Below are 27,831 nucleotides of genomic sequence, written 5' to 3' on the forward strand. Positions count from 1 at the left end.
TGTTGAAGGTTAAATTTTCCCCTGCAAAAAACACTTGACATTAATGCCTGGGGAGAGTGAGGTGCGTAAAGAAAGGAGAGAAACTGGCTTGGATATCTGAAAAGAATGCCAGTTAGTTATTTATAATAAGTAAATAAGTATATATAATCTATATATAATTTATTAAATATTAAATATAAATTACATATAGCTAATAGCTATCAGTTATATTGAAATATCACCTAATAGCAAATATTTACAGAAATTAAATTATTCCATGTCTTATTTTTATTTCAACATTGAACTATATGTTAATTCTTAATTTTCATATTTTGTTGCTCTCTTAGATGGATCTCTGTTTATAACTTAAAAAAATCAAAACCCTACTTAGGAGTGTCATTCCTACTTAAACCACAAATAAACTATCTTATATAATTTGAACTTCTTTAGCTTCTATCAGTACCAACTGCCTAAAAGTGTAGGGGGAACATGACTAGATTCTGAAAAGCATCACTTTGTTGTTCTTAAAGGACCAATTATTGGCAGGTTTGAGAATCAGCAGAGCCAGGAAGCTCAATATGCCAGTTTAGTGGTTCTCAAACTTTACATCAGAATCACCTGGAGGGCTTGTAAACCAGAATTGCTGGGCTTTATCCTCTAGAGCTTCAGATTCCACAGATCCTGGGGTAGGGCCTGAGAATTTGCATTTTAATAAGTTGATGCTGTTATTGTCTCTCAGCTCCAAATCTACCCTTCTGTACTTGCTTAGTGATTCTGGAGCTGGGATTCTACTAACCAGTTTCTGCTTTGCCAGCTGACTCCATTTTATGCTCCACCGTTAGACTGCAAGGCAAGAGGAGGAAGGGACTAACTCCTTACTGTGGGCTTTCTGTGCGCTCGTGGTTCCTGTGAATTATCACTGCTTCAAGGCTGCTTCACTCTAGCAGCAGCAGTTCCTTCCCATAGTATCAGCAGAATCCAGTTTGCAGTTATCCTAACATTTCTAAGAGAAGCTTCATTTTGCATCCCCTTCCCACGAGGCACCAGCAAGCTGATGCCTCATCCTCAGAGAGATGGGTCCAAATAAACCAGCAGCAGCTGAACAGCATGAGGTTTGCGTTTTAGCTGTGTATGGTCCCACATGAAGGAACCCACAACCCACCAGAATGGCATAATGATTACTCTAAACTGAAGACACTGAAGATACAGCAGATGCAGAAAGAAGCATTCCTGAGCTTCCCTTATCTGATTAAAGGCAAAGCTTTCTGAGAATGAAGCTGCCATTAATCCCCTGAGTAGAAGTGGGGGATTGAGGGGGTTGGGGAAACTTTCAGCCGGGAAGGAGACTGACCATTAGCACCTAGATGAGAAATTGCATAACAAAACCTTGTCAGAAGCTACCATGCCTGCGTGTTTTCACTAGAAGCCCTATACCCCTCTTTCCCCTTTTACTAATATGGTATAGTATATAGTATATAAACCCTTACTCCTAGCCAAGCCATTCCTTATAGAGTACTCTTAACTTTTCTCCTGTTAATCTATCTGTTGTCAATTAATTTGTAGTACCATCCCCTCCACCCAGTTCTAAGTTGGTAGAGGAAAAGTTTTTTTCCCCACCTACTTTTTTGCTTGTTTGTTTTAGATGGAGTCTTCTCTGTCACCCAGGCTGGAGTGTAATGGCATGATCTTGGCTCACTGCAATCTCCGTCTCCCAGGTTCAAGCAATTCTACTTCCTCAGTCTCCTGAGTAGCTGGGATTATAGGCGCACACCACCATGTCCGGCTAATTTTTGTATTTTTGTAGAGACAGGGTTTTACCATGTTGGCCAGGCTGGTCTTGAACTCCTGACCTTGTGATCCACCTGCCTTGGCCTCCCAAAGTGCTGGGATTACAGGTGTGAGCCACCGTGCCTCCCCTCTTCCCCACGTACTTTATGACTTAACCTCTTTGGTTGACTTTCCCAGTCTGTGAAATTAGGAACAGGTTGTTATGACGATTAAAGTAGGTGATTAATATACAGCACATAGTGTATCCAGAGTTGGTTCCTTCCAGGTTTGTGGTCTTGCTGACTTGGAGAATGAAGCTGTGGACCTTCATGTGAGTGTTACAGCTCTTAAATGTAGCACGGACCCCAAGAGTGAGCAGCAGCAAGATTTATTATGAAGAGCAAAAGAACAAAGCTTCCACAGCGTACAAGGGGACCCGAGTGGGTTGCCGCTGCTGGTTGGAGTGGCCAGCTTTTATTCTCTTATTTATCCTTGCCCATGTCCTGCTGATTGGTCCATTTTACAGAGCAGTGATTGGTCCATTTTACAGAGTATTCATTGATCCATTTTACAGAGTGCTGATTGGTGTGTTTATAATCCTTTAGCTAGACACAGAGCGCTGACTCATGCGTTTTTACAGAGTGCTGATTGGTGCATTTACAATCCTTTAGCTAGACACAGAGTGTTGATTGGTGCATTTTTACAGAGTGCTGATTGGTGCATGTACAATCCTCTAGCTAGACAGAAAAGTTTTCCAAGTCCCAATCGACCTGGAAAGTCCAGCTGGCTTCACCTTTCAGTAGGATAGTGTGAAGCACAGGTTAAACATTCACTAAATGCTAAATGGTGTTATTAATAAAATCAAGTTTCTTAATGTCTTACATTAAGTTGATTTTCTCAGTAGTTTTGTCATATTATAACATTAAAGTTGCATCTTCCAGGCTTTTAGATCATAGCATATTTTACTCAATAGGTTCTTTTTACATTTGGATCTTTTGTTATTTGAAGGCGAATGAGGATGATCATTCATATGTACGCCTGTGTTTATACACGTTACACAGAGACAGTTCCATTATTTGTTTACCCCTCTATGTGCTGTTATACTTTACCTCTGCCAACATAAAAGTGGTCTTTTCCACATAGGAAATTTTAGGAGTACTATTCACATATTTCCACCCATGAGTCACAGACAGAACTAGGACTTTGGGAGGTCATCTCTAATTCAGGTATTCTCTGATAAGTCACTCAGTGCCTAACACACCTATGACAAATGGTTCCCTGGCTTCCATAGTTTCTCCAAATCCTTTAACAAATATTTGGAGGCTAAGACTGCAGACTAGTCAGTAAAGATGCACAAGGATTCCTTCTCTGCTTGCAGATGTCATATGCTCTAATAAGAAAATATAATGCAGAATGCTGATTCATATAAATATCAATATCTTGTGCTCTGTTGTAGCCACAGGATTACTCGTACTTTTCTCATACAGTTATTTTCATCTTATAGTTAACATTTCTTCAGAAAGCTGATATTTGTACTTCATGGGGATTATGTTGACTTTATTTTTCTGAGGGAACAATTATGCCAATCAGTTATCTTTCATAAGTTAAGTGAACACTCCTAAGAGGTCATCAGTTCTGGTTGCCATCCTGAATATTCCAGACTATTTCTGATTTTAAATACACTGTTCTAATATTAAATACTCTATCTTTTGCTGAGCCCCCAGGCAAGGGGAGGCTGTTTTCTGTAGCCAGAAGAAGGGTACTGCTTCTGCTGGCTCAGAGGGTTCAAGAGAATTTGAAATTCAATATTCTCATGTTCATTCACTCAGGGTCGCAGGATCCCCACTCTTCTCCTGCTAGGGGATTGGCTTTGACACAGGACACTTATCAAACTCTACTCAGTCTCCTTTGCAGCTCTGATATTCTTAGAGTTGGATCTAGGCCTGATTGTGGCTGGAGAATATGGGGGTCTCTTTAAATGGTGCCATGGAGGTCTTGGGGTTTTCATATTGCGCCTTGAATTGACAGGCTGACTTGAGCTTGTCATTTTTATTTTGCCAAGGCATCTAAACTAGTTAGCAAAAGTTAGCCATCTCCAAAGCTATATAATTATTATTACCCTCTGTACTGTTGAAGTGCCATGGCTACCAAACAACTCAACACTTCAGTTTCCATCTGTACCTCATTCCTTTCCATATGTAACAATCTTAGTTACTGCTATGTTACTATATGCCAGGGCTTATCACTATCCAGCTCTATTGATGCCAGAATGCTGACTGGACCTGGCAAGTAGGACGTGTCAAGTATTCTAAATGTCCTAGTAAGATATCTGGGCGCTAGAGGATAGGAGATGCCCTTATTAAGTGTTTAGAAGTATAGTTGTCAGAGGTGTTTAAATCAGAGTGACTCCATCTTGTAAAGAGGCTGGGTAAAATAAGGCTGAGACCTGCTGGGCTATGTTCCCAGGAGGTCAGGCATTCTAAGTCACAGGATGAGATAGGAGGTCGCACAAGATACAGGTCATAAAGACCTTGCTGATAAAACAGATTGCAGTAAAGAAGCCAGCCAAAACCCACCAAAACCAAGATGGGGATGAAAGTTACCTCTGGTCATCCTCACTGCTCATTATATGCTAATTATAGTACATTAGCATGCTAAAAGACACTCCCACCATGACAGTTGAGAAATGCCATGGTAATATCAGGAAGTTACCCTATTTGGTCTAAAAAGGGGAGGAAACCTGGGTTCTAGGAATTGCCTGCCCCTTTCCTGGAAAACTCATGAATAAGCCAACCCTTGTTTAGCATATAATCAAGAAATAACTCTAAGTATCCTTAGCAGAGAAGCCCAAGCCACTGCTCTAGTATGGAGTAGTTTTTTTGAGATGAGTCTCACTCTGTCGCCCTGGCTGGAGGGCACTGTCGCCCTGGCTGGAGGGCAGTGGCACGATCTCCGCTTTCGGCAACCTCTGCCTCCTGGGTTCTAGTGATTCTCCTGCCTCAGCCTCCCGAGTAGCTGGGATTACAGCATGCGCCACCATGCCCTGCTAATTTTTGTGTTTTTTTTTAAAGTAGAGATGGGGTTTCACCATGTTGGCCAGGCTGGTCTCAAACTCCTGGCCTCAAGTGATCCACCCGCCTAAGCCTCCCAAAGTGCTGGGATTATAGGCACCAGCCACCGCACCTGGCCTATTCCTTTACTTTCTTAATAAACTTGCTTTCACTTTACGGATTTGCCCAAATTCTTTCTTGTGTGAGATCCAAGAACCCTCTCTTGGGGTCTGGATCAGGACCCCCTTCTGGTAACATAGTAGTCTGTAGATATCTAAAGTATGGGCTACTTGGTGCACCTTGCAATTATCCCCACTCACAGCACTTGGAGTAATGCTTTTTTACATTTTGGAAGCAGCATATATCATATTTGGGAATACTTCTCCAATTCATTTCTACTAACAAAAAGCTTGGATCCTTTCCTCCTACTGTGAATTGTAAACTAAAAATAAAATCCTAAACTCCTACCAAGTGAATGGACCCTGCCTCTTGACCAAAGGGACCCCCAAAAAACCTTATAAACTAAATCCCCAGCCATGATGGGTAGGGAAGTTGGACACACCTCATCATACCCCTTCCCTTTTGGAGTTTAGGCACAACTGATGATTATTATGTTAACACAGAGGTCATAAGGTAACAAAATGGACTCTTTGTGACAATAAGATACCAAATTATAAGCAGGATCTAAAGCCATGCCAGACAAGGGCTAAGTCACACAACCCTGCAGGTCACTCTGACCCAGTGTATTATTGGTTAACAGACTTCTTTATTTTAACTTAAAACATTCTTTCTGCTGACTCTACATTTTTAGACAAAGCTTCACTTCCTTAATCAATTGTAAGTTAGAGAATCTGTGAATCCACTTATAGCCTGTAAGCCTCCTCTTTAAACATCCTGCCTCTTCAAAACATCCCGCCTTTTCAGGCGAAATCAATGTATACCATCCACGTATTGATTTATGTCTTTGCTTGTAACTCCTGCCTCCCTCAAACTTATTAAACAAAACTCTAATTCAATTGCCCACTGGCACACGTTCGTAGGACGTCTTGAGACGCATTTCCCAGACCATGGTCACTCATTGGTTCAGAATAAACCTTTTAAAAATGTTTTACAGTCTGATTTTTCCATTAACAGAATCAATAAAGTGGCATTCTGATCTATAAATTAATCTCTTATTACCCTGAATTAATCTAACTCAGAATCCAAACAACTCTGAATAAAGAAAAAAAATTAAAGTTTGTTAACTTGTAAAGGACCAACTGCTGAATCATGTGTGCTCTGAAAAGTTCAGCCATCTCAGTGAGCCAAAAACAAAAGGATTTTTAATAAAAACTTCTTTCTTTCCTACTTATAGTCTACAGTCTTTATTTGGGTCTTCTAAAATCTGTAAAAATAGATCATCATCCTAGGTTTTGAGAAGAACTGATAATTACTATTTATCTCCTTAAATTAATCATCTCCCCCCCATCCCAGCTTTTTTTTTTTTTCTTGAGACAGGGTCTTACTCTGTCACCCAGGCTGGAGTGCAGTGGCTTCATCATGGCTCACTGCAGCCTTGCCTTTCCAGACTCGAGCAATCCTTCCATGACAGCCTCCTAAGTAGTTGGGACTACAGGTGCACACCACCATTCCTGCCTATGTTGTTTCTTTAGTTTAGGTTTAGTGAAAAGATTCCTCTATAGGCTTCTGATTCTGCCTATTACTAGTTGTTCAATGTTGAATAAGTTATTGTAACCTCTCTAAATCTCAGTCCTAAAATAATAGAGATAATAATAAGTATGATTATTAAATGAGAAACGTTTCATGGAAATTATTTCATGCAAGTATTTTATGCCATCACAAATTATTTGATTGTCTGGTTTTATTTCTACTGACAGAGCAAAACATGATAGAATTAAATTTTTTTTTTTTACCCTGAAAACCTCATAAACTAGGATCAGGAATGTGTGCTATAACAGAGGATTAAGTATTAGTAAACATTTGGCTATGACTTTTTAGGAGGCTAAAGGCCAGAACAGAGCCTTCTGTGCACTACAGGCTGGTACTACCTCTTTATTAAGGTTTTTAATTCTCTTTAGATATGACTATAGGTTCTAAGAGCCACCAAATAAACCATTCATGAAGTTATCTAGGGTTAATTACTCAAAAGTCACCAAGCCTAAAGGTATGACCTTCAAATGACTGTAAAGGCCATACAAAAGAAACTCAGAGTGGAAAAAGGGAAAACTCTCCACTTGATTCTTTATAAGTAAACATTACAGGATGAACTCAGTTATTCCAAAGAATGACTAAAACAGTGCCACTGTGGATTGAGTTTTCCCCTACAATGGGATGACACTTATTTATTTGTTTTGTCATTAGGTCTGGATCTCCCTTTGTTTTCTGACTATTTTGAAAAACCCTAAGAAACATTTCAGAAAATACTTTCATTTATTTGAAACTAAGATGAATAAAACTAGAGAAGCATTAAGTGCAACCATGATTAACAGAGAACCATAAAAGTTTTAGTGGTTTACCTGGAATTCAGGCAAATTAAACATAGTTTTCACTATTACCCTGTTTTAAAAATATAGCCCAATTCAATTCTTTCCTTTTCAATTACATATTTCAAGTACAGATTGCTCTGGGAATTTGATTTCTGTAAGCAGAAACTGTTAAGTTACTTGTCTTTGCAGGTTTTATAAGGAAACAAAAAACCCACTCAAAAAACATAAAGCTATCTAGGTTTGGAGTAAGACAGTTCAGCTATATCTGCCAGGAAAGCTCCATTTTTCCAGACTGCAATGTAGTTTTTAACATTATCAGATCCAAGTTTGTTTTCTCTGAATTTCTGTGTTTTATTACATGAATAATAACATGGATAGATTCTTATTTGGTAGATTAACCAACCCTGAAGGACTGCTTGGAGTGGAACAATCATGTTATCTGGCTGTCTTTCAGCCTCTGTTAAAGTCCATAATGAAATTTTATTTGACAAAATCACTTCTGAAACCCAGTGTGCTATTTAAAAAACCTTCATGGTTTACCCTTTTCTTTCCACAATACCAAAGTGGCTTAGACCACATTTTATCTGGACATTGTATAAGTATTTATGCTATGTACATGAAAGATACATAGAAATACAAAATTACCACATTATAATATTTTGTTTGACCATTGAGTCTAACTCCTAAATTTTATAAGTGGGGAAACTTAGGTCCCCGAGTGAGAAAGACAGTTCATGGCATGGCCAAACCCTAGGGACCCGGGTCTGCTGATGCAGTTTTGTCTCAATAACATCATTCACATGAGCCCAGGAAAGATTAAATAAATTTTGGTGACCTACTTCTTCTTTAAATGAAAAGAGAGATAATCAAAAGGATATACTTAGAAGACAGTAAAACTTTTTTATGGTATCTCTTTAGAAGTAACTGCTACATATCAAGGTCTAGTCTTTGTTTTAAACATAACAAAAGAAATTAACCAATTTATGTTACTTGTACATACAGTATTTGTTAATAATGTTTGGGCATATCTTCTGTCTGCTATTCTGGAGAGAGTTATAATATCCACTTTGGGTTGAAGCCAACTTGCCAAAGTAGAAGTGGCAAAGGGATTGGAACTCTGGTCAGTCTGACTTCCAAGTCCATTTTGTTTATATCAGCTCCCTCTCATTGGGCATACTGTTGTCAGGCTAATTTGCATATTGTTATTAGATTAATCTTGTCCATATATCATCATCATCATTTTGTCATCACAATCAAAATCTTTTAATAGTTACTGTTTCCATGTGAAGTCTAAACTCATCTGCCTGGTTCTCAGGCACCTCATAACTAGGCCCTTTTTTTAACCACTCAATCATGCCTCCTACTCTCTGGTCATTACCATTACATATATATATGTCCCAATTCAAATACAAAACTTATTGAGGGCTAGGTAAAATACACTTTAGGTGTTCTATAAATTTCTGTTGAGGACAAAAAGCTTAATTTGAATCAGAGATCCTGCCTTAACTAAAACTTCAAAGTTACTTGGAGCCATGAGAATAGTTTTAGATAGCATTTCCAAGAAATGTGTGATACTGCTTTCAGCTATCATTACGAACATTAATTTAAACTTTAAGAACATATGTGGTGGGGAAAAATGTTTGACTCTGTCCACTAATATTTGCTGAAGTCTCAGAAAGTGTCAAAATCATTATTCTCTTTCACTTTTACTTCTGACTCCCGAGCATGAAAACATCTGATTCCTAATCATGGTACTTCTCTGGGAAATATTTGCTGCTTCTAGTCACCTAGACTCCTTATCTTGGTACCCAGTCCTCTTCACATTGTTTCCAGTCTAGCTCTCAGGTCAAATATCTTACCACTGTCCACACTCTGGGCCACAATGAACTTTTTACCATTATTTCTGAACTACATCAGTCCCTTTCTGAGCTCTGTGCCTTTGTACAAGCAACTCTAATTTTATCAGTTTTTTTTTTTTTTTTTTTGAGACGGAGTCTCGCTCTGTCGCCCAGGCTGGAGTGCAGTGGCCGGATCTCAGCTCACTGCAAGCTCCGCCTCCCGGGTTTATGCCATTCTCCTGCCTCAGCCTCCGGAGTAGCTGGGACTACAGGCGCCCGCCACCTCGCCCGGCTAGTTTTTTGTATTTTTAGTAGAGACGGGGTTTCACCGTGTTACCCAGGATGGTCTCGATCTCCTGACCTCGTGATCCACCCGTCTCGGCCTCCCAAAGTGCTGGGATTACAGGCTTGAGCCACCGCGCCCGGCCCAGTTTGTTTTTTTATCTTTCTTCTTCTGCGCTTGGAAAGCTCCTACTCATTCTTTAAGACCTAGTTTAAATGTCACCTCCTCTGAGAAGTCTTTGGGGACTTCTTCAGGCAAAGTTAATTGCTATCATCTATTGTATGACTGTCTTTCCAAATAAATAGTAAGCTGCAGGGCATAAGGTAAATTGTCTTACTGCTTTTTCTATGCTCAGCACCTGGCCCAGAGTAGAACTCATTGAGTGCTGAATGAATGGAAGAATATCTTGATAATGTATTCACACAGACTTGTCTTCCCAATTAAATACAGTCATTTATAATTTTCCTTTAGCCATAAAGTAATAGATAGTAACACTGAGTGTTACCTGGAAATTTTCAAGACCTGTATAAGTACGTTGGTTTAAATAAATATCTAAGGTGATCCCTAACTGCTTAGAAATTATTTTTTAAATATCTTACTATAACCCCTTAGGCATATTAAAATTTCTACATTTTATTCTTCTCTAGAAAGAAATAAACATTTAGAAAGCAATTTATAAAACAGAAGCAGCTTACTTTATTTCGATCTTGTACAACCAGAATTTTTCTAGTACTTTCATCAAATACAGCTCCTATTGGGGGAAAAAGAAAAGATAATTGAGAAATATTAATTTCCTTCACCTTAATCTCCTCCCACACTCTCTATCTGTGGTGATCAAAATTCTACCCATACTTGAAGCCCTGGTTCAAATACAGGTGGAGTATTCCTTATCTAAAATGTTTGAGAGCAGAAGTATTAGATTTTTCTGGATTTTAGAATATTTTCATACACATAATGAGGCATCCTGGAGATAGGACCCAAGTTTAAACATGAAATTCATTTATGTTTCATATATACCTTATACACATAGGCTGAAGGCAATTTTTATACAATATTTTAAATAATATTGTACATGAAAACCAAGATTTGACTGCATTTTGACCGTGACTTGTCAAATGAGGTCAGGTATGGAATTTTCCACTAGTGGCATCATGCCGGTGCTCAAACACTTTTGGATTCTGCAGCATTTTGGATCTTTGATCTGTCGATTGGGGATGGTCAACCTGTAGCACCTCATCCATGAAGACACTAAGTGCTTGTCTTAGTCCATTTGGGTTGCTATAACAAAATAACCATAGACTGGATAGTTTATAAAAAACAAACTTGGCCGGGCGCAGTGGCTCACGCCTGTAATCCCAGCAATTTGGGAGGCCGAGGCAGGCGGGTCACAAGGTTAGGAGATCGAGACCATCCTGGCTAACATGGTGAAAGCCCCGTCTCTACTAAAAATACAAAAAAAATTAGCTGGGCGTGGTGGCGGGCACCCGTAGTCCCAGCTACTCGGGAGGCTGAGGCAGGAGAATGGCGTGAACCCGGGAGGTGGAGCTTGCAGTGAGCCGAGATCGCGCCACTGCACTCCAGCCTGGGTGACAGAGCGAGACTCCGTCTCAAAAAAACAAAAAACAAAAAAAAAAAAACCCAACTTATTTCTCGCAGTTCTAGAAGCTAGGAAGTCCAAGATCAAGGTGCTGGCAGATTCAGTGTCTGATAAGGGCTCATTCTTCTAGCCCTGTCCTCACATAGTGAAAGAGGCAAAGAAGCTCCTGTGGGCCTCTTTCATAAGGACACTAATCCCATTCGTGGGAGCTCTGCCCTCATGATCTCCTCACCTCCCAAAGGCCCCACCTCTTAATACCATCGCACTGGGGATTAGGTTTCAACATATGAATTTTAGGGGGAACAAACATTCAGACAACATATGTGCTTACAATATTTATTGAATAAATGAATTGACTTCTCATTTTTATTCCTTGAATCACTATCCATAGAACACAGGCTGTGCCCCCTGATGATCCAAATCTCAAATATCTCAATATTCATTTCAAGAACTTTCTGAAGCCAATTAAATTTTCTTATTATGTATATGTACAACTTTATAATCTACTAATATACCGCTTTGGAAGAGTTCTTTGTTTTATATATAAGTTCTAGTCCATTTCTTTTGTTTATTCATTCATCACACGCATTGCATATTCTTTCTTTTTAAAAATATTTCCCTTTGGGCAATGTTGGGTCAAAAATACAAATGACAGTTTAGTGATTTTTATTATGATCATTTAGATGCTATGATTTAAACATTATTTGTATTTAAATAATGTGGGATGATATTTTTTAAAAGATGCTTTCAACATATTTGTCCATGCTTTCAATATTAACTGAGTTCCTATATATAATGTATATAGATCCTAGGTATATTAATTGAGCTCCTACTATGTACCAGGCATTTTTCTAGGTGCTACAGATATAGTAGTGGTGAACAACACAAATGAAATTCCCTATCCTTATGGGGCTCCTATTCGGGTATGTATGTGGGGAGGTGCCAAAACAAGCAAAAAATAAATTATATAGAATATTAGAAGGTGATAAATGCTATGTAGAGATAGAATATAGAGAAGGAATAAATATGTGTAACATGGGGAAAAGTAATTGAAATGCAATTGAAATGAAAACATCACACTTGAGTATTTTAAGGCAGGAAGGAAAATCACCAAGTGAGATATAATTAACGTTAACGTTGGCTTCTATTAGAAAATGTAAACTATAATTTTATTGGACTTTACAAGAAGTAGAATGCCAAAGAAATGCCAAGGAAACTTACTCTTAAATTTTAATAATTTGTGGTTACTCAGATTGAACTTCTCCCTAATGAATTCACTGCAAACATGAGCACAGCATCAGAGACAAAACCAGCACCACTAAAGCACAATTTGAGCGACCCCTGCTGGTCACAACATAAAAATTATTATTATGATTAGGCACTGTGCTTCAATGCACATTATTAGCTCAGGTATAAATCACAATTATCCTGTGAGTGATATGAGTGTCTGACTTCATATGGCTCTAAATGGTAGAACTGGGACTAACAGCCAGTCTGTCTGGATTTCAGGCAGGCACACTCTTCTCACTGTGCAATGCTGCCCCTCCACAACACTGAAACTGCTCTCTCAGAAGGCTCACATTTCCATCCCATTCATTAAAAAAATATTGAGTATTTATGCCAGTCACTGTCTTTAGCCTGAGGATATCGTGGTGACCAAGATAGATAAAATATCTGCCTTTATGGAGTTTGTATTATTGTGGTGGAGATTAAGTGATACAATATAATTAATTATATATACATGATATAACAGAATTTTAGACTGTGATAAATGCTATAAAGAAAAATAGAGCTGGATAAAGGGACAAGGAATGATGGCACTGGTGTGCAGGGAGAAGTTACTTCTAGACAGGAGGGTCAGGAGCTTTTCTGAGAAGGAGACACTTGAGCAGAAACTTCGGCTATAAAGAACTAGATAAAGAAAGTTCTGGAGAAGCGTGCCGCAGGAAGAGGAGCCAATAGATGTCAAGGCTCTGAGCCAGACACAAGCTTGCTAAGTTTGAAAAGCAAAAGAAAGCAATGGCTCGCTCATGCAATTCCAGCCACATCTGCCTTCAGTAGTTTACAACAAATATCAATTACTTTTCTTTCCACCTAAAACTCTGCACCCCAGCCTGGGCAACATGGCGAAACCCTATCTCTACGAAAAATATAACAACTAGCCTGGCATGGTGGTGCATGCCTGTAGTCCCAGCTACTTGGGAGGCTAAGGCAGGAGGATCACTTGAGCTAAAGAGGTCGGAAGGAGCCCAGATCATGCCACTGCATTCCAGCCTGGGAGACAAAGTGAGACCCTGCCTCAAAAGAGAAAAAAAAGCAAAACAAAAAACAACTCTGCATCTTTCCAGAACAATTTTCTTACATTACCTTGTCCACACCCCCAATAGTGGCTTCAAATCCTAGTTAGTGCTCAAGATTGGTCAAGTTCTGCATTTCCTATTCTTTGAGCTGCTCTAAACTATAATGCACAATATAGTACTTAGTTATCAACAGGTCCTTCATAGGATACTCTTTTTGCATATATTACCAATTCTGTGGTAATAACTGGGAACTCTTAAGAGTCTGTGCCCGTGAATGATAATTATTTGTATAACTTTCCATTGAAGTGTGAGGCTGTCACTAAATTATTGAGTAGAATCTTTTGAAATAGAGCTGAATGGAGAGTTTCCGAATGTCTACTTGCTACAGGGAAGCAAGACAGGGACAGAGAGGACATCATTAGGCATTCTTGAACAACTCCTTGAAAAGCCTTTAGAAAATCCTTGAAAAGCAAACTCCCTTAGAAACTCTTGTAAATTATATAAAGGCAAATAAAATTATTAATTAAATAATGTTTTATTATTTTTATTTATTAAGGTCATAAGGATTCCTTACTATTATAGTTTTTCTGGAAATCTAAGAATTTCCTTAACCCTAGTCCTTAAAGGGTAGTACTGAGACCACCAGCAGTAGCAGCAGCAGCAGCAGCAGCAAAAACAGAAAAAGCCAGGAAAACCATCTGAATTTTCAGGCCCCACGCCAGACCTACTGAATCAGAAACTCTGGATGTAGGGCCCAGCAAACTGTTGTAAGATTCCAGGTGATTTTGATGCAATCTACAATTTGAGAACCCCTGTCTTACTCCGAGGGAAGTCTTCTCTCAACTTTCTTATGTCTCTGAAGTTAATCAGCCACTTCAAAATTCTACTCCACACTTAAATTACACTATTTTAAACAACTGTTCGGCACAATAATGTAAATATTATTAAGAAGTAATGTTCAAATCATTGAAAAGTTGGTTTCCTTTACCTGAAATTCAACATAAAAGTTATCATTTACTTTACAAATTCACATAATTAGTGCTAACATGTTTTACTCTATAATAAATTTATTCCCTGATCCCAATTCAGTGCTACTATTTGAGTAGTGAAGTTTAATTATATGTGTAAAATAATATTCAAGTATATCTTTTGGAAAACTAAACACTAAACTTGTTCTCTGTGTTGCTGTCTACTGATTGAGGCAAACTTCATCTATTTAAAAAGCACTATGTAATAGATACTGTAGCCCCCTTGTCCAGTTTTGCTTTCTGTGGTTTCAGTTATACAAGGTCAACCATGGTCTCAAAGTGTTACATCACTACTCTTGTGCTTTGGGGCCATTAATAAGGAAAATAAGGGTTATTTGAAGCCAAGTACTGTGATACTGGGACAGCTGATCTGATAACAGGGAAGGCTACTAAGTAACTAATGGATAGGTAGCCTATAGATACACTGGACATGGGGATGATTCACAGCCTGGGTGGGACAGAGCAGGATGGTGAGAGATTTCATCACACTACTCACAACAGCATGCAATTTAAAACTTAAGAGTTTTTTCTGGAATTTTCGATTTAGGTCATAATGCCTGTCATTCACCCCACTTCACCTCATCATGCAGGTGTTTTATCATTTCATACCATCCCAAGAAAGGTGAATACAAAACAATATTTTGAGAGAGACCACATTCACATAACTTTTATTACAGTATACTTTTATAACTGTTCTAATTCATTATTAGTCATTGTTAATCTCTTACTGTGCCTAATTTATAAATTAAACTTTATCATAAATATGTGTGATAGGAAAAAACATGGTATATATATAGGGTTTGGTACTATCTGCAGTTACAGGTGCCCACTGGGGGTCTTGGAACACATCCTGTGCAGATAAGGTGGAACAACTGCAATCATTTAATCAAATAACTCATCCCACATGAATAAACTATTTGCTTAGCTGTAACAAGCAAGAAATTGGGTGAACTTCTAAAAAGTTAATTCTGGTTGTCATGAGTTTGAGTTTGAATTACCTGCAACTCCTACTTGATGTGAAGCATATCCTGGTAATCTGCTGGGCCCTTCTCCCAGCCACAGAGTCAACGTTGATGAATCCGATTCTGCATGGTGAAAGCAGAAGCCCAGGGAAGCGGCGGGGGCAATAAATCGGCTTTGGAGGATGGGAATGTGCAGCCATACAGCTGTTCTACCTTCTGATCGCCATTGCTGTACTGCAGCTAAATGCAGAAGAAAAAAGTCTAAATAATTTCCAAAGAAATGAGTGGAATAAATTAAAACTCACCTCAGGGTTTCGCCTCCTCCATGAAGCCATCTTTAAGCAAAAGAGGTCCCCAAATGTCTTGTTCACAACGTTGGCACTGGAACTACCATGTTTTATAATAACCACCTTGTTTATATGATTTTTCCATCAGACTGAATTCCTTCAGAATAAAGTCAGTACACTGCTGACCTTTATATCTATACCACCAAAGACAATGCTTGGCACGTAACAGATGTTCTGTAGTTTCAGAGTGGACAAATAAATGGATTTACACCAAATCAAATACCATTTTAATGCTGTTCCTTTTAACATCCTTAGGTTTAATCTTAATGACAATTATGGACTTCTACTGTTTTCTTCCTTTAGGAGTTCTGTTATGTTTTTAATGTATAAATTTCATGGTAGTTAAACTTTGTTTTTAAATAATGTATGCTGGTTCTAGAAATTTTGAAAAAAATATGAAGAAATCAAACTTCACATTTTACTAGCATATAGGAATAAAATTCTAATTTTACTTTATTATAGATAATATCATGATGAACATAATCATAGGTTTTCTATCTTTGCCTTCTTTAAATTCTCTTACTTTATTACTTAAGATTGAGCCAGGAGAAAAAGATGCTAATATCTATTTGAAACTTACTAAGTTCCAAGCACTTTGTATATATTATCTCATTAAGTACACAACCATGAAAGGTATTACTACCTTAAGTTTATGGGTGAAGGAATAAATACTTCAGTTTTAGAGTTTTTAGAAAAACTTTTCAGATCACTTTTTTCATCCATCATCTCACTTAATCTTTATAATAACCCTGTAAAGCATGTGTGTGTGCGTGCGTATGTGTGTGCATGCATGTAAGTGTGTGTGTCTGTCTTTGGGGGTTGATTATATATCTAATAGTTAATTAACTTTCCCTTCTCTTTTCCCTAGCTCTGCAGTAAGCTCCTCTCTTTTAAGGACAATGTTCTCTACCTCTTTGAAAGTTGGTGTGCCTAGCACAGTGACAGACACATGGGGCCTTTAATAGAGACTTCCTGATTTGAGTTAGCATGCAGTGCAGTTATGGGATCAGGTCCTACTTACCTTGCTCTCTTTCTCTGATGTCATCTTTTAAAAATTGAGGTAAAGTACATAAAGCGAAATGTACAAATCTTAAGCGTACATTTCATGAGATTTGACATATGCATATAACCGTAACTCACACTTTAACACTATAGAACATTTCTATCACTCCATAAATTTTACATGTGCTCCTTCCCAGGCAATCCTTCCAATCAAATTAAAAGGCTAATTTCTAAAAGCCATGCTATTTGCTTACTGTTTTATATCTACACTGTTTGTCTTGGAGAATCCACTCTCACTGCATCAGCTGACATCTACATGAGGATGGCTGCCCAGTCCTGATCTCACTGAACACTAAACTTTCTGTTCTCCAGTTGCTCCGAGACATTTCCTGTCCTGAAGGTTACCACTTCAAACTTAACAAAATGTGTTCAAAACTGAATCTTTTTTTTTTTTTTTTTTTTTTTTTTTGAGACAGAGTCTTGCTCTGTCGCTAGGCTGGAGCGCAATGGCGCAATCTCAGCTCACTAAAACCTCTGCCTCCTGGGTTCAAGCGATTCTCCTGTCTCAGCCTCCCAAGTAGCTGGAATTAAAGGCACGCGCCACCACACCCAGCTAATTTATGCATTTTTAGTAGAGAAAGGGTTTTACCATGTTGGTCAGGATGGTCTTGATCTCTTGACCTCGCGATTCACCCACCTCAGCCTCCCAAAATGCTGATATTACAGGTGTGAGCCACCGCACCTGGCCCATACTGAATCTTACACCCCAAACTATCTTCATTTATAAGCTTATTTATTTCTGGCACCAATGCTTGAAACCTTCGAATCATTTTAAATTGCTTTCTTCTTTTCTCTAACAAGCGTTATTGCTTTTTCGTCCCCCACCTCCCATTCCCATTGCTAATATCTATCCTTCAAAGTCCAGCTCATATTCCACGTCTTTGACCAAAGTCTTTCCTAACCACTGCTCATGAGCTCACCATTATATGAATTTAAAGACTAGTATGTATATACAATTTATTAGAACTTATTACATATGACCTAATGATATCTCTTCCATTAGCTATTTTTTCGAATCCTATTTAATATTTTATGCATTTGCAATCCTCCAGGTTAACCCTACATTATGCACTGGGGCTCAATTTGTACTAATGAAACGATTGGTTTGCCTAAAGTCACATAGCTAGTTGGTGTCATGGCAGGGACCAGAACCAGCACTATTTCATTACTGATGCAGATATATTATGTGTGAAGCTAACAAAATATTGCCTGATTATCCCTCTAACTTTAGTTGTTGGTAACAAAACATCAATAGTTCATGTTCTGAAAGAATATGAATAGTTAGCTTCTTATTCCACTAAGAATATGGACTTCTTAATCCATAAAGGCTAATAGCAGACTTCATGTGTAAATAGTCTCTCTTTATAGGCCCTACCATTCAGTTAGTTTTGTTCAATTATAACAACAGAACCAGCAGGAGTTCTTCAAGGTAGCATAGTGCAGTGAGTAAGACAGGTGTAGAGCCAGGGCAAGTAATTTTTCTCTCTGTGCCTCAGTACTGTCATCTTTAAAATGGGAATACTAATACTATCTACCTCAAAGGGTTGTTAGGAGGATGAAATGAATTACTATTTGTAAAGATCCTAAAACATCTACCACTAAGTGCAACAAAATTTGTTTTATTGAAAAAATATAACAAGTATTTGGTACTTAAGTTTACAAATTAATTTCATCTTTGATCAACGCATCTATCCAGTAATTAGAGCTGGCGTTATTCACAAAAAGCAAGCTTTTCAGGGGCAATTTGCCTAATGCCTGGCTAAGCCCATGGCAGAACCTGGTACTTGAACCCAGAATGTGCAACTCCAAATTGAACAGCTTTCTGCTTTGCTGATTGGGGTAGTGTGCTTTGTTCACCTGTTTGGTCATTGATAAGTATCAGTGTGTGCAACACCTGTGTCTACCCACACACTGGAAGATAAATTGATTGATTCTCCTATTAGTGACATCGTTGCAGTCTAAGTGGGCTTGTCAGCAATTACTACCAAGAAGGAGAGAAAATAATGTGAAGAGGTAAGAAGTCGGGAATGAGGATGAGTAAACATAGAAATAACTAGCTCAATTAGATTTACAGATATGCTTCTTGCCATATTGCTCAATAGGATAAAGATTATTTTGAGTTTCCAGTGTGAGAGATCTTTCCATTTCCATGCTATGCCTTCAATTAGATTATCAGACCCTCAGAGGCAGTTTGAAAAACTGCTGCACCACTAAATCAAGGATTTCTTCCAAAGTGAAGGCTCCTCCATCCAAGCTTTCTTATCACTAGGCTCAAGCTTCAAAGCCAGTAGAAAGTTTTTTTTATTGAAGACTGAAACCACCCACCACCTTCCCTGGTTAATCATAAAAGAAGCGTTATTCTAAAAAACCTCTGGTTCTTGCTGGGACAGCTATTGACCCAATTTGCATACAAATGTGACACTTTGAACCTCTCTGGTTTACTATTTTATAGCCCAACAGGGTGACTATATTCAATAATGATTCAGGCTGGGTGCAGTGGCTCCAACCTGTAATCCCGGCACTTTGAGAGGCCAAGGCGGGAGAATCAGTTGAGCCCAGGAGACTGAGACCACCCTGGGTAACACAGTGAGACACGTTTCTAGAAAAAATAGAAAAAAGTCAGCCAGATGCGCGCCTGTAGTCCCAGCTACCCATGAGGTTGAGGTGGGAGGATTGCTTGAGCTCGGGGTTGGAGGCTGCAGTGAACCGTGTTCCCACCACTGCACTCTAGCCTGGGAGACAGAATGATACCCTGTCTCAAAAAAAACAAAAAAACAAAAAAACAAAAAAACCAAAAAACTTGTACATTTAAATATAACTAAAAGAGTAACTGGATTGTGGTTGAATGCTTGTGGTGATGAATATCTCATTTACCCTGATGTAACTATTACACGTTATATACCTGTATCAAAATAGCTCATATACCCCATAAACATACACACCTACTATGTACCCACGAAAATTAAAAATTAAAAAAGAAAAAGTCTCTTTGGTTCACTCAGTCCACCACCCGTATTAGAATGTAAGGCAGTTTTTTTTCCTTGGGAAAAGTGTCCGACAGAACCAAGGCTCGGTAAAGGATAGTAATAATGTAATAATATTAACAAACATCTACTGAGCTTTAAATAAGTGGCAGGCACTGTGCTGTGCACTTCATATGCATTATCCAAATTTACTCTCAGTAATTCCAGGAGTTCCTATTATCGGGGTCTACGTAAGAGGAAATGGTGGTTGACGGCAATTTCCGAATGTCCCACACTAGAAAGTGGACCAGCAACCAGGGTTGCAGATCCCAAAGTCCGGAATCTTCACCATTTCACCCAACCGCCTTAGAGGCCTCCCAGCAAAAGGTCTAAGCACAAATGCTCCAGAAAACAAGTCCGGGTCACGCGTGCCTTCTCCCCTTCCCTCTGGGCTCGATACTGATGCACAGAGCGACTCGGGAGTGGGGACCGCGGTTACTTCATTAGAAAAGCTCTGAAGCCCCGGGAGCCCTTCGTCCCAGGCGCACTTGCCCTGCAAACCCTTCTGGAAGGCGGCAGCGTCCAGGCGGTCCAGCGCGTCGAGCCGCGCCAGGCGCACCGAGATGCCCCCGAATCTGTCCAGCTCGCCCTGCAGATCGCACGTTCCAACTGGGGGATTCCGCACGTAACCCTGTGCGCCCGAGGCCCCGCGGTAACCCGCCGAAGGCCCAGGGCTGTACGTCCGAGCAAGCACCGCGCGCCGGCCGGCCCAGCTCAGTAGCGGCCGCATCTTCACGCCGCCTCATTCGCCCGATACCCAAATGACCCTTCCGCGCGCCAGAGCGGAGATCGCGGCCGTACATTTTAGAAGAGTGCCATCAATTCCCTCAGAGTTGAGGTGGGGTTACCACGCTGCAGAGCTATGCCAAGAAGACTGCAAAGTCGTCCACCAGCCCCTCTCAGCAATTTGTCCCGCTCCAGATAAGCGGGGAAAACCTCCTCCCCCACCGCCACCCACTTATTTTGTTTGGTAGTTTAATTCAACAGACGTTGGTTTAGGAATGGGGAAGCCGGGAGGAGATGCAAAAACGTCCTGTTTTTCAGAAATTCACAGTCTAAGTGGCAGTTCCGTTCCCGGAACCTATCGTCTTTCGCAGACGCCGTTCTAGGTGTTCCAAAGATTGCTGGTTTTGAAAACCTCAGTCCCTCCCACCACGCTGTCCGCTGCTGCGCTCCACTCTGGGGATTACGGCGCAGGGGCGGAACCTCTCTGACTTCTGCCCCGGAAGTTTTTCTCTCAGTGGACGCGCGCACGTTGAGTCGGCTTTTCTACTGCTTCGGCCAGGTTGCCTTGTGATCATGTCTTCCAAGAAGAACAGAAAGCGGCTGAACCAAAGCGCGGAAAATGGTTCGCCCTTGCCCTCTGCTGCTTCCTCTTGTGCGGTGGCACGGGCTCCTTCTGCTGAATCAGCTTTAGCGGCAGCCGCCGGGACTCTGACGGTGACCAACTTCCTAGAAAAGGGTAAAGAACTCCGGGAGGGAGACTAGGGGCCGAGGGGCGCAACCTGAGGGGAGGGAGACTCAGTGATACTGACTTGGGGTGCAGAGACTTTTGAAATTTGGGTGTGGCATGGGTCTGAATGCGGCACAGAAGCGTGTAAGACTTCTGTATGTAAGAAGCATGCAAACGTAGCTGCGCCTGCACTGGAGAAGTTAGGCTGAAATTGTTTATCCGTATCCAAGGTGTCTCTTGTAAATTATTTTGATTTTTTAAGTTGCACTTGAAACGCTTTGTCTCCTTTAACATTAACGACATATTTAATTGCAAAATTGTTCGTAACTAGCTAACATGGGATACTTATCCTAAAAAACTAAATAACCAATAAAGTAAAAATGTGGATCACTCTGCCTTTAGGAGTGATGATATAGCATTTTCTTCCAGTACTACACAGGTTATGATATTTAATAACTGCTAGTAACTGCACACTGCTGTTAGCAGTATATATAGCTCATCTAATTTCTACAGAAGCCGTGACCGATGGGTATAGTAATGACGGTTTTATAGGGGAAGGAAAGGCAACGTGATTCCATTCAGGCTACACAGGTACTAAGAGGCAGAGCCGATATTTGAGTCCAGATGTGTTTGACTTCAAAGCCATTGTCCCAGATGACAGCTCCCTTGATTTGGGAGAACGAATTTATACTTAAAAGTCTTATAAATTGAATTATAAATTGAAATTTTATATTTGATGTGTAATAGCTTTGAACAATGGACCAGACTAAACTAGTGGCAACATTTTTTATGTCTAATCAGACCTTAAAGACGATTTAGGTCTTTAAGACCATGTTCACATGGTATTTTCACTCTTCCTTAGGTATGGGAGGACAACTTGTTCTGTCCTGAAGGTTTAACTTGTTTTTGAACTAGATCCTTCCCATTGACATCTAAACATGCTCATTTCTCTTCCATCTTAAATCAGAACAAAAGCTCCACATTTTCTTCCTGCAACCATCTCTTTGTCCATTGCCAAACTTCTAAAATGGAGTGGTCTCTGTCGCCTCATCACTTATATACTCTCCTTAGCCTATTCCTCTTTGACTTCCACCCCGTGGTTCCATGGAAACTGTTCCTGGTGTGGTCTCCGAGCATCTCCATGTTGATAAACCTTACTTGACCACAGCAACTTTTGGTATTTTTGACCATTTCCTCCTTCTTGAAACACTTAACTTCTTATTTGTTGTCAAACTTGCCTAGTTTTCTTCATCTTTGTTGATGTTTCATCATTTTCCTTTGCAGGCTCGTCCTCTTCCCTTGACCATTAAATGTTGAAGTTTGTCAATTCTTAGTCCAAAACCTTTTTTTCCTCTCAGTAAATCCTCTCTCCTTAGCAAGTTCATCCAGTGCCCAGAGTTTCTCATCCATAGTCTCTTCAGTGTCAGATTTATATTTGTAAATCTTTTGTTTTTGCACCTTGATATAGTTGTCTTTTAGCCAAGTGCTTCTCAAGCTCTCTGTGGCGAAGACTTTAACATTTACAATAGGTCACAGGTTGGCATTTTTATAAAATACAGTCAAAATGATTTTCTAGAAAAATAAGGAAAAAATTTTATTAAACAGATGTGAAATTATTCTGCAAATTTCAATAACAGCTTCTAAACACTTATTCTCATGTTTTGCACTTGTCATGAAGCACTGACAAATCGTCGTGGGCCATATTTTGAATATAGTACTGTACAATCACTCTTCTCATGAGTGTCTCAAAGATATTTCAGGACTAACTTCGTGAGCCCGTATTTCCTCCAACAAAACAAACTTTCATTCTGTTCAGCTTTTTGCATTGCAAAATTCAGAAACCTAAGAGTCATCCATGACTCTCCCCCCCATATCTCACATACCTAGTTCACCCCTAAATCATGTTTATTACCTAAATATTTTACATTATCCTCTTCTACATGCCATTCCCACTGTTTCTACCTTAATTTCAGACGCCATCATCTTTCACCTGGACTGCTACAACAGCCTTTTAGCTGATTTTCCTGCTTCCAGTTTTGCCCCTTACTCGTTTTCTGTTCTGCAGCCAGAATGATCTTGTAAGATGCAGATCTTGTCATGACATTGCTTTTCATCCCTTTCTGGACTCCCATTGCTGTCAGAGTAATGACCAGCATCTTAATGCAGCCTGTTGCACTATTGTCCTGGGTGGTCTTGACCTTCTTTACATGGTTTCCCTATGTTTGTTTCCACCACTCTGCCTATACTCTCCTGAGGATGCGCCATAACACCTTCTGCCCAGGAACTTTGTACATGCTGTCTTCTTTGCTGAGAATTATCTTTTTCTTCTCTTCATTTAGTTAGTTCCTACTCTTCTTTCAGACCTGATTTTAACATGACTTCCTTTGAGAAACATTCTCATATTCGAAATCAGGTCAGATCCCACATTATAGGCTCTCCTGGCACTCTAAGTACTTTTTTCATTGTATTAATCTTAGTTTATAATTTTACAGCTCTTCACTGATTGCTTAATAACTCACTCATCCTACAAGGCTATAAACTCTGTGAGACCAAGGACTTGTGGACAAAAGTGCCTAGCATAGTATCTGCCATATAGTAGGCACGTAGTACTTATTTGCCGAATGAATAAATGAAGGGTGGATGGTTGTTTGAAATTATCTTTACTCTCTTGTTAATCTGATACTTAAGGTGCTCAATCAATGTGAAAGTAGTTAATGGGGAAATTAGATGTTGACATATTTTTAAAGTATTGGAGGAGTGAGGTGAGAAGGGAACTCTGTGGACAACTTGAGTAGACCTGTGTAGTGTAAGCAGAGAACACAGTGGTGATGTTTTGGAAAATGAGACTGGTGGATGGGAATTTGAACATGATTACCCTTGAAAGAGAAGGTGGAGAATAAATCCTGGGGCATGGAGAATGTGCTGGATAGGGTGGAAGGAGAAGTAGAAAACTAACGTCTTGGGAAGGACTGAGAACACTTGTGTGGTAATTGTCAAGAGGGAAAGGTAGTTCATTGAGGTTTAGGAAGAAAGAGGTGGGAACCGAATATTATGAGATCATCTAACGGCAGTATACTTTGCTGTTAATGACCAGCAAACTATATAAGATACCTAATGCTCATTGGAAGATTGAATTTCTGTCCAGCTTCTCCTATTATGCAGTATGTGTTAATTTCATTTTATACTCAGTGCTGTTCATCTTAGCTTTATGAGATGCTTTGTTTTTCTAGATTTGCACCTCTTGTAAGAAGAAAAAGAAACATGTTGGGGAGTTATTTTGTAGTGACAGAATAATGTAAATCATATTTGTATCTTATGGTTTTGCTTTCATTGATTTTCTTTTTTATTACAAAATATCTGTTTTCTGATTATTAAGGAAAACTTAGGTAGATCTCTGTGATTATGGTATATATGTTTACAATAAATTTTATAATGAAGTTGTGACATTTTTAAATTACTTAAGTGTTTCATGGATTTTGCGCTGAAAAGAAAAACATTGTATACTCATTTACTACATTTATTCATTTTATGGCCATTTATTGTGCAACTGCTGCATTTAATACATTGTAAGCATTGGAGATACAGAGAGAAATAGGACCCAATTCCTGCTTCAAAGCAGTATACAATTAAGGAGAAAGACTAAAACAAATGAATATTATGATAAATGCTATTAACGCAGCACAGGGTGCTGGAGGAATTAGAGGAGGGACACCTAGCTAAATATGGAGCTTGGTGGAGGTGGGGTGGGTAGGAAGGAGTGGAAATGTCAGCACATCATTTTCAGAGGTGTTGTTAACTGGACTGAATTCTGGACCCCCCTTTTCAGCCAAAAGTTGAAATCGCTAGTGGTGATTTCAGTCAGTGTGTTTGTATAAGGAAGATGACTTGTGTTACTATCTTTATCTATTCTTGGTAATACAGAAGAAAAAGATCTGGTGGTGACCATAATGTGGGGCAGAAGTAGAAACATAACTTAATCCTCTAGAGCCAGATGGATGTTCCAGTTCCCAGTTCAATCCTTTGAATACTAGTAGCTGACTCAACTTTGAACTTAAAGCCCAGAGACTCTCTTTTGCAATTATGTTTAGTTCTTAAAGAAATTAGAGACTCAGAAAAAAGGAAACCAATGCTCACCCCATAAAACATCTTCTTTTTAGTTAATACTTAATATGTTGCCAGTAGACCCTCAAAAGCATTTGATTTTAAATCTGTTTGTTATAACAAAAGTTGGAACACTAGTTTCTCCAGGGTATGATAAGTACATTCATGTGGTTATATGGTTAGAGTATTTTTATTTACTGCAAAAGAAAGCATGCTTTAACTTCTGTTACAAAGTAGTAAAAAATAATTTTGTTTTCCTTCATAGTAAATGACAGAATTCCTAAAGCATTCCAGAATTCCCTTATTCATCTTGGACTCAACACTATGAAGTCTGCAAATATATGTATAGGTCGACCAGTGTTGCTTACTAGTTTGAACGGAAAGCAAGAGGTAAGAGTCTTTTGCATTTCCTTAGTTTAGAAATAAAGACTGAACATTGCAAATCCAAAAATCTAAACTCTGTAATGCTTTTGAGTGCTGTGGTGGTCAAAGGAAATGCTCATTGGAACATTTTGGATTTCAGATTTGGGATGCTTAGCCAGTAAACATAAGGCAAATATGCCAAAATCGAAAATTGAAAATGCTTCTGGTCCTAAGCATTTTGGATAAGGGATACTCAACCTGTGTTTGAGACGTTTCTGATTTTAATTTTCAACACAAGCAGGAATAAGTGAAAAACTGTATTTTAAAAGACATTAATGTATATAGTAACTCTCTGTTCCTTTGCTGTCTATGACTCTGCTGGGCATAGTAGCCCCCTAAAATGTTATGTAGAGAGAAGTGTTTCCTCCGATGGTAGTGACAGTATTTCTCCCTGTCAGTTATATTTCTTTATAAAAATATTATTTTGGGGTAAGAAGGTCACCTGTTCTGTATGTAAATATTTTATTATTCTCCCTGGTTTCAGCTGTTTCTCCTTGCTGTCATTCTTCATACCTGAGATTCTCAGCCTAGAACCTTTCCTGTATCATTTTTGGCAACTTGGCTTTCTCCTCTGCTATCAGCCCCTTATCTTTCCTGGCTTTCTTTGATGCTTTTCTGATCTGCTGGGGATCCTCTGGAAATACTTTGAATTTTTTTTGTCTGCTGATGGCACCCCTCTTATTCTTTTCATTTTTCTGGCTTATACTTTAAAGTTCCTTTACTGTGTCTTGTAGAAGAGAGGACTATAAGTGTCTGAGCTCAAGCTAGAAATTTTCGCTCCCCACTCTTAACGTTTAAATTTGATAAGACCCAGGTTCTGACAAAGCTCTTGTTTTGTGTCCCTATGTCCTGGATGTAGTTTAATTTCCAGGCTGAATTACTTTACAAGTTATCTTGCCTTAATATTTTTGTCATTTCCTCATTATCACTTGTTAATGCCTTTATCTTTTTTCATATGTCTTTCATATCTTCTGCTGTCTTCACTGTGGGATCATTCGTGCTCTTAAGAAAAAGATGTAATATTATTTAAAAGTTTATTTTTCATGAGCCCTTATAGTATTTAAATTTTTTTTAAAATGCAATTTGTCTTATTGCAATTGGTATCAGATTATAGCTCTTTTTGGGTAAAGACTGTATTTTGCATATCTAAGTACTTGACTGTCCTTAGCATTCTACCTTGTAAATTGATGGTATTCTATGAATATTTATTTTCTAACATTTTTATTTCCTCTGTCTGGCAGGTCTATACAGCATGGCCTGTGGCAGGATTTCCTGGAGGCAAGGTTGGCCTGAGTGAAACGGCACAGAAGAATGTGGGTGTGAGGCCTGGTGATGCCATCCAGGTCCAGCCTCTTGTGGGTGCTGTGCTACAGGCTGAGGAAATGGATGTGGCACTGAGGTTTGGCTCTTTTCTTTGGTGACTATCTGGATCAAAGCTGCCCAATAGAAATATAAGAGTCACAAATGTAAACCACATAAGTAATTTTGCATTTTCTTGTAACATTTTAAAAAGTAGAGAGAAACAGGTACAATGAATTATAATAGTACGTTTTATTTAACCAATATATGTAAAAATGTATTTTAACATGTAATTATAAAAAATTACCAATAAGGGCTGGGCACGGTGGCTTATGCCTGTAATCCCAGCACTTTGGGAGGCCGAAGTGGGTGGATCACTTGAGCTCAGGAGTTCAAGACTAACCTGAGCAATATGGCGAAGCCCTGTCCCTACAAAAAGTACAAAAAATAAAATTTCTAGGCATGGTGATGTGTACCTGTAGTCCCAGCTATTTGGGAGGTGGAGACAGGAGGATTGCTTGAGTCTGGGAGGTGGAGGTTGCAGTGAGCTGGGATTGCACCACTGCACTCTAGCCTGCGTGACAGAGTGAGACTGTGTCTCAAAAAAAAAAAAAAGTTACCAATAAGATATTTTACATCCTTTTTTTCAAACTAAGTCTTCAAAATCCAGTGTGTATGTTACACTTATAGCACATCACAGTTGAGACTAGCCCCATTTTAAGTATTTGATAGCTACATGTGCTGAGTGGCTAGTGGTCACTTGTGTTATATTAGACAACCCAAGCTAAATGAGTGCTATGTAATTTATAGACTAAGGACTTTTATTTTCCATG

At 39.1% G+C, this 27,831-nt stretch overlaps 2 protein-coding genes across 8 annotated transcripts in view; one reads left to right on the plus strand and one right to left on the minus strand.

Moving 5' to 3' along the window:
- Nucleotides 1-20,732, minus strand: part of NUDT6 (nudix hydrolase 6) — a 31,379-nt gene extending 10,647 nt beyond the window's left edge. The window contains exons 1-3 of one of the 2 annotated variants that reach the window (XM_030925398.1): nucleotides 20,524-20,732; nucleotides 15,327-15,530; nucleotides 10,099-10,154 (exon numbers count right to left, since the gene is read on the minus strand). Coding sequence is in view for 1 of the 2 variants with exons in the window: in XM_010362514.1 (XP_010360816.1) it covers nucleotides 10,099-10,154; nucleotides 15,327-15,530; nucleotides 20,215-20,452 (498 nt within the window). In the remaining variant the exon portion in view is untranslated. Of the gene's footprint in view, nucleotides 1-10,098; nucleotides 10,155-15,326; nucleotides 15,531-20,214; nucleotides 20,487-20,523 lie in introns of those variants that run through there. The other variant, XM_010362514.1, reaches the window with a different exon arrangement.
- Nucleotides 20,733-20,957: 225 nt separating this feature from the next.
- The window catches only part of SPATA5 (spermatogenesis associated 5), a 407,907-nt gene continuing 401,033 nt past the window's right edge, over nucleotides 20,958-27,831 (plus strand). For all 6 annotated transcript variants that reach the window (XR_004055479.1, XM_010362515.2, XM_030925424.1 and 3 more), the window contains exons 1-3: nucleotides 20,958-21,184; nucleotides 25,542-25,666; nucleotides 26,941-27,098. Coding sequence is in view for 5 of the 6 variants with exons in the window: in XM_010362515.2 (XP_010360817.1) it covers nucleotides 21,022-21,184; nucleotides 25,542-25,666; nucleotides 26,941-27,098 (446 nt within the window). In the remaining variant the exon portion in view is untranslated. The remainder of the gene's footprint in view (nucleotides 21,185-25,541; nucleotides 25,667-26,940; nucleotides 27,099-27,831) is intronic.

Source organism: Rhinopithecus roxellana, chromosome 2 (genome assembly GCF_007565055.1).
Source record: "Rhinopithecus roxellana isolate Shanxi Qingling chromosome 2, ASM756505v1, whole genome shotgun sequence".
Classification (NCBI taxonomy): Eukaryota; Metazoa; Chordata; class Mammalia; order Primates; family Cercopithecidae; genus Rhinopithecus; species Rhinopithecus roxellana.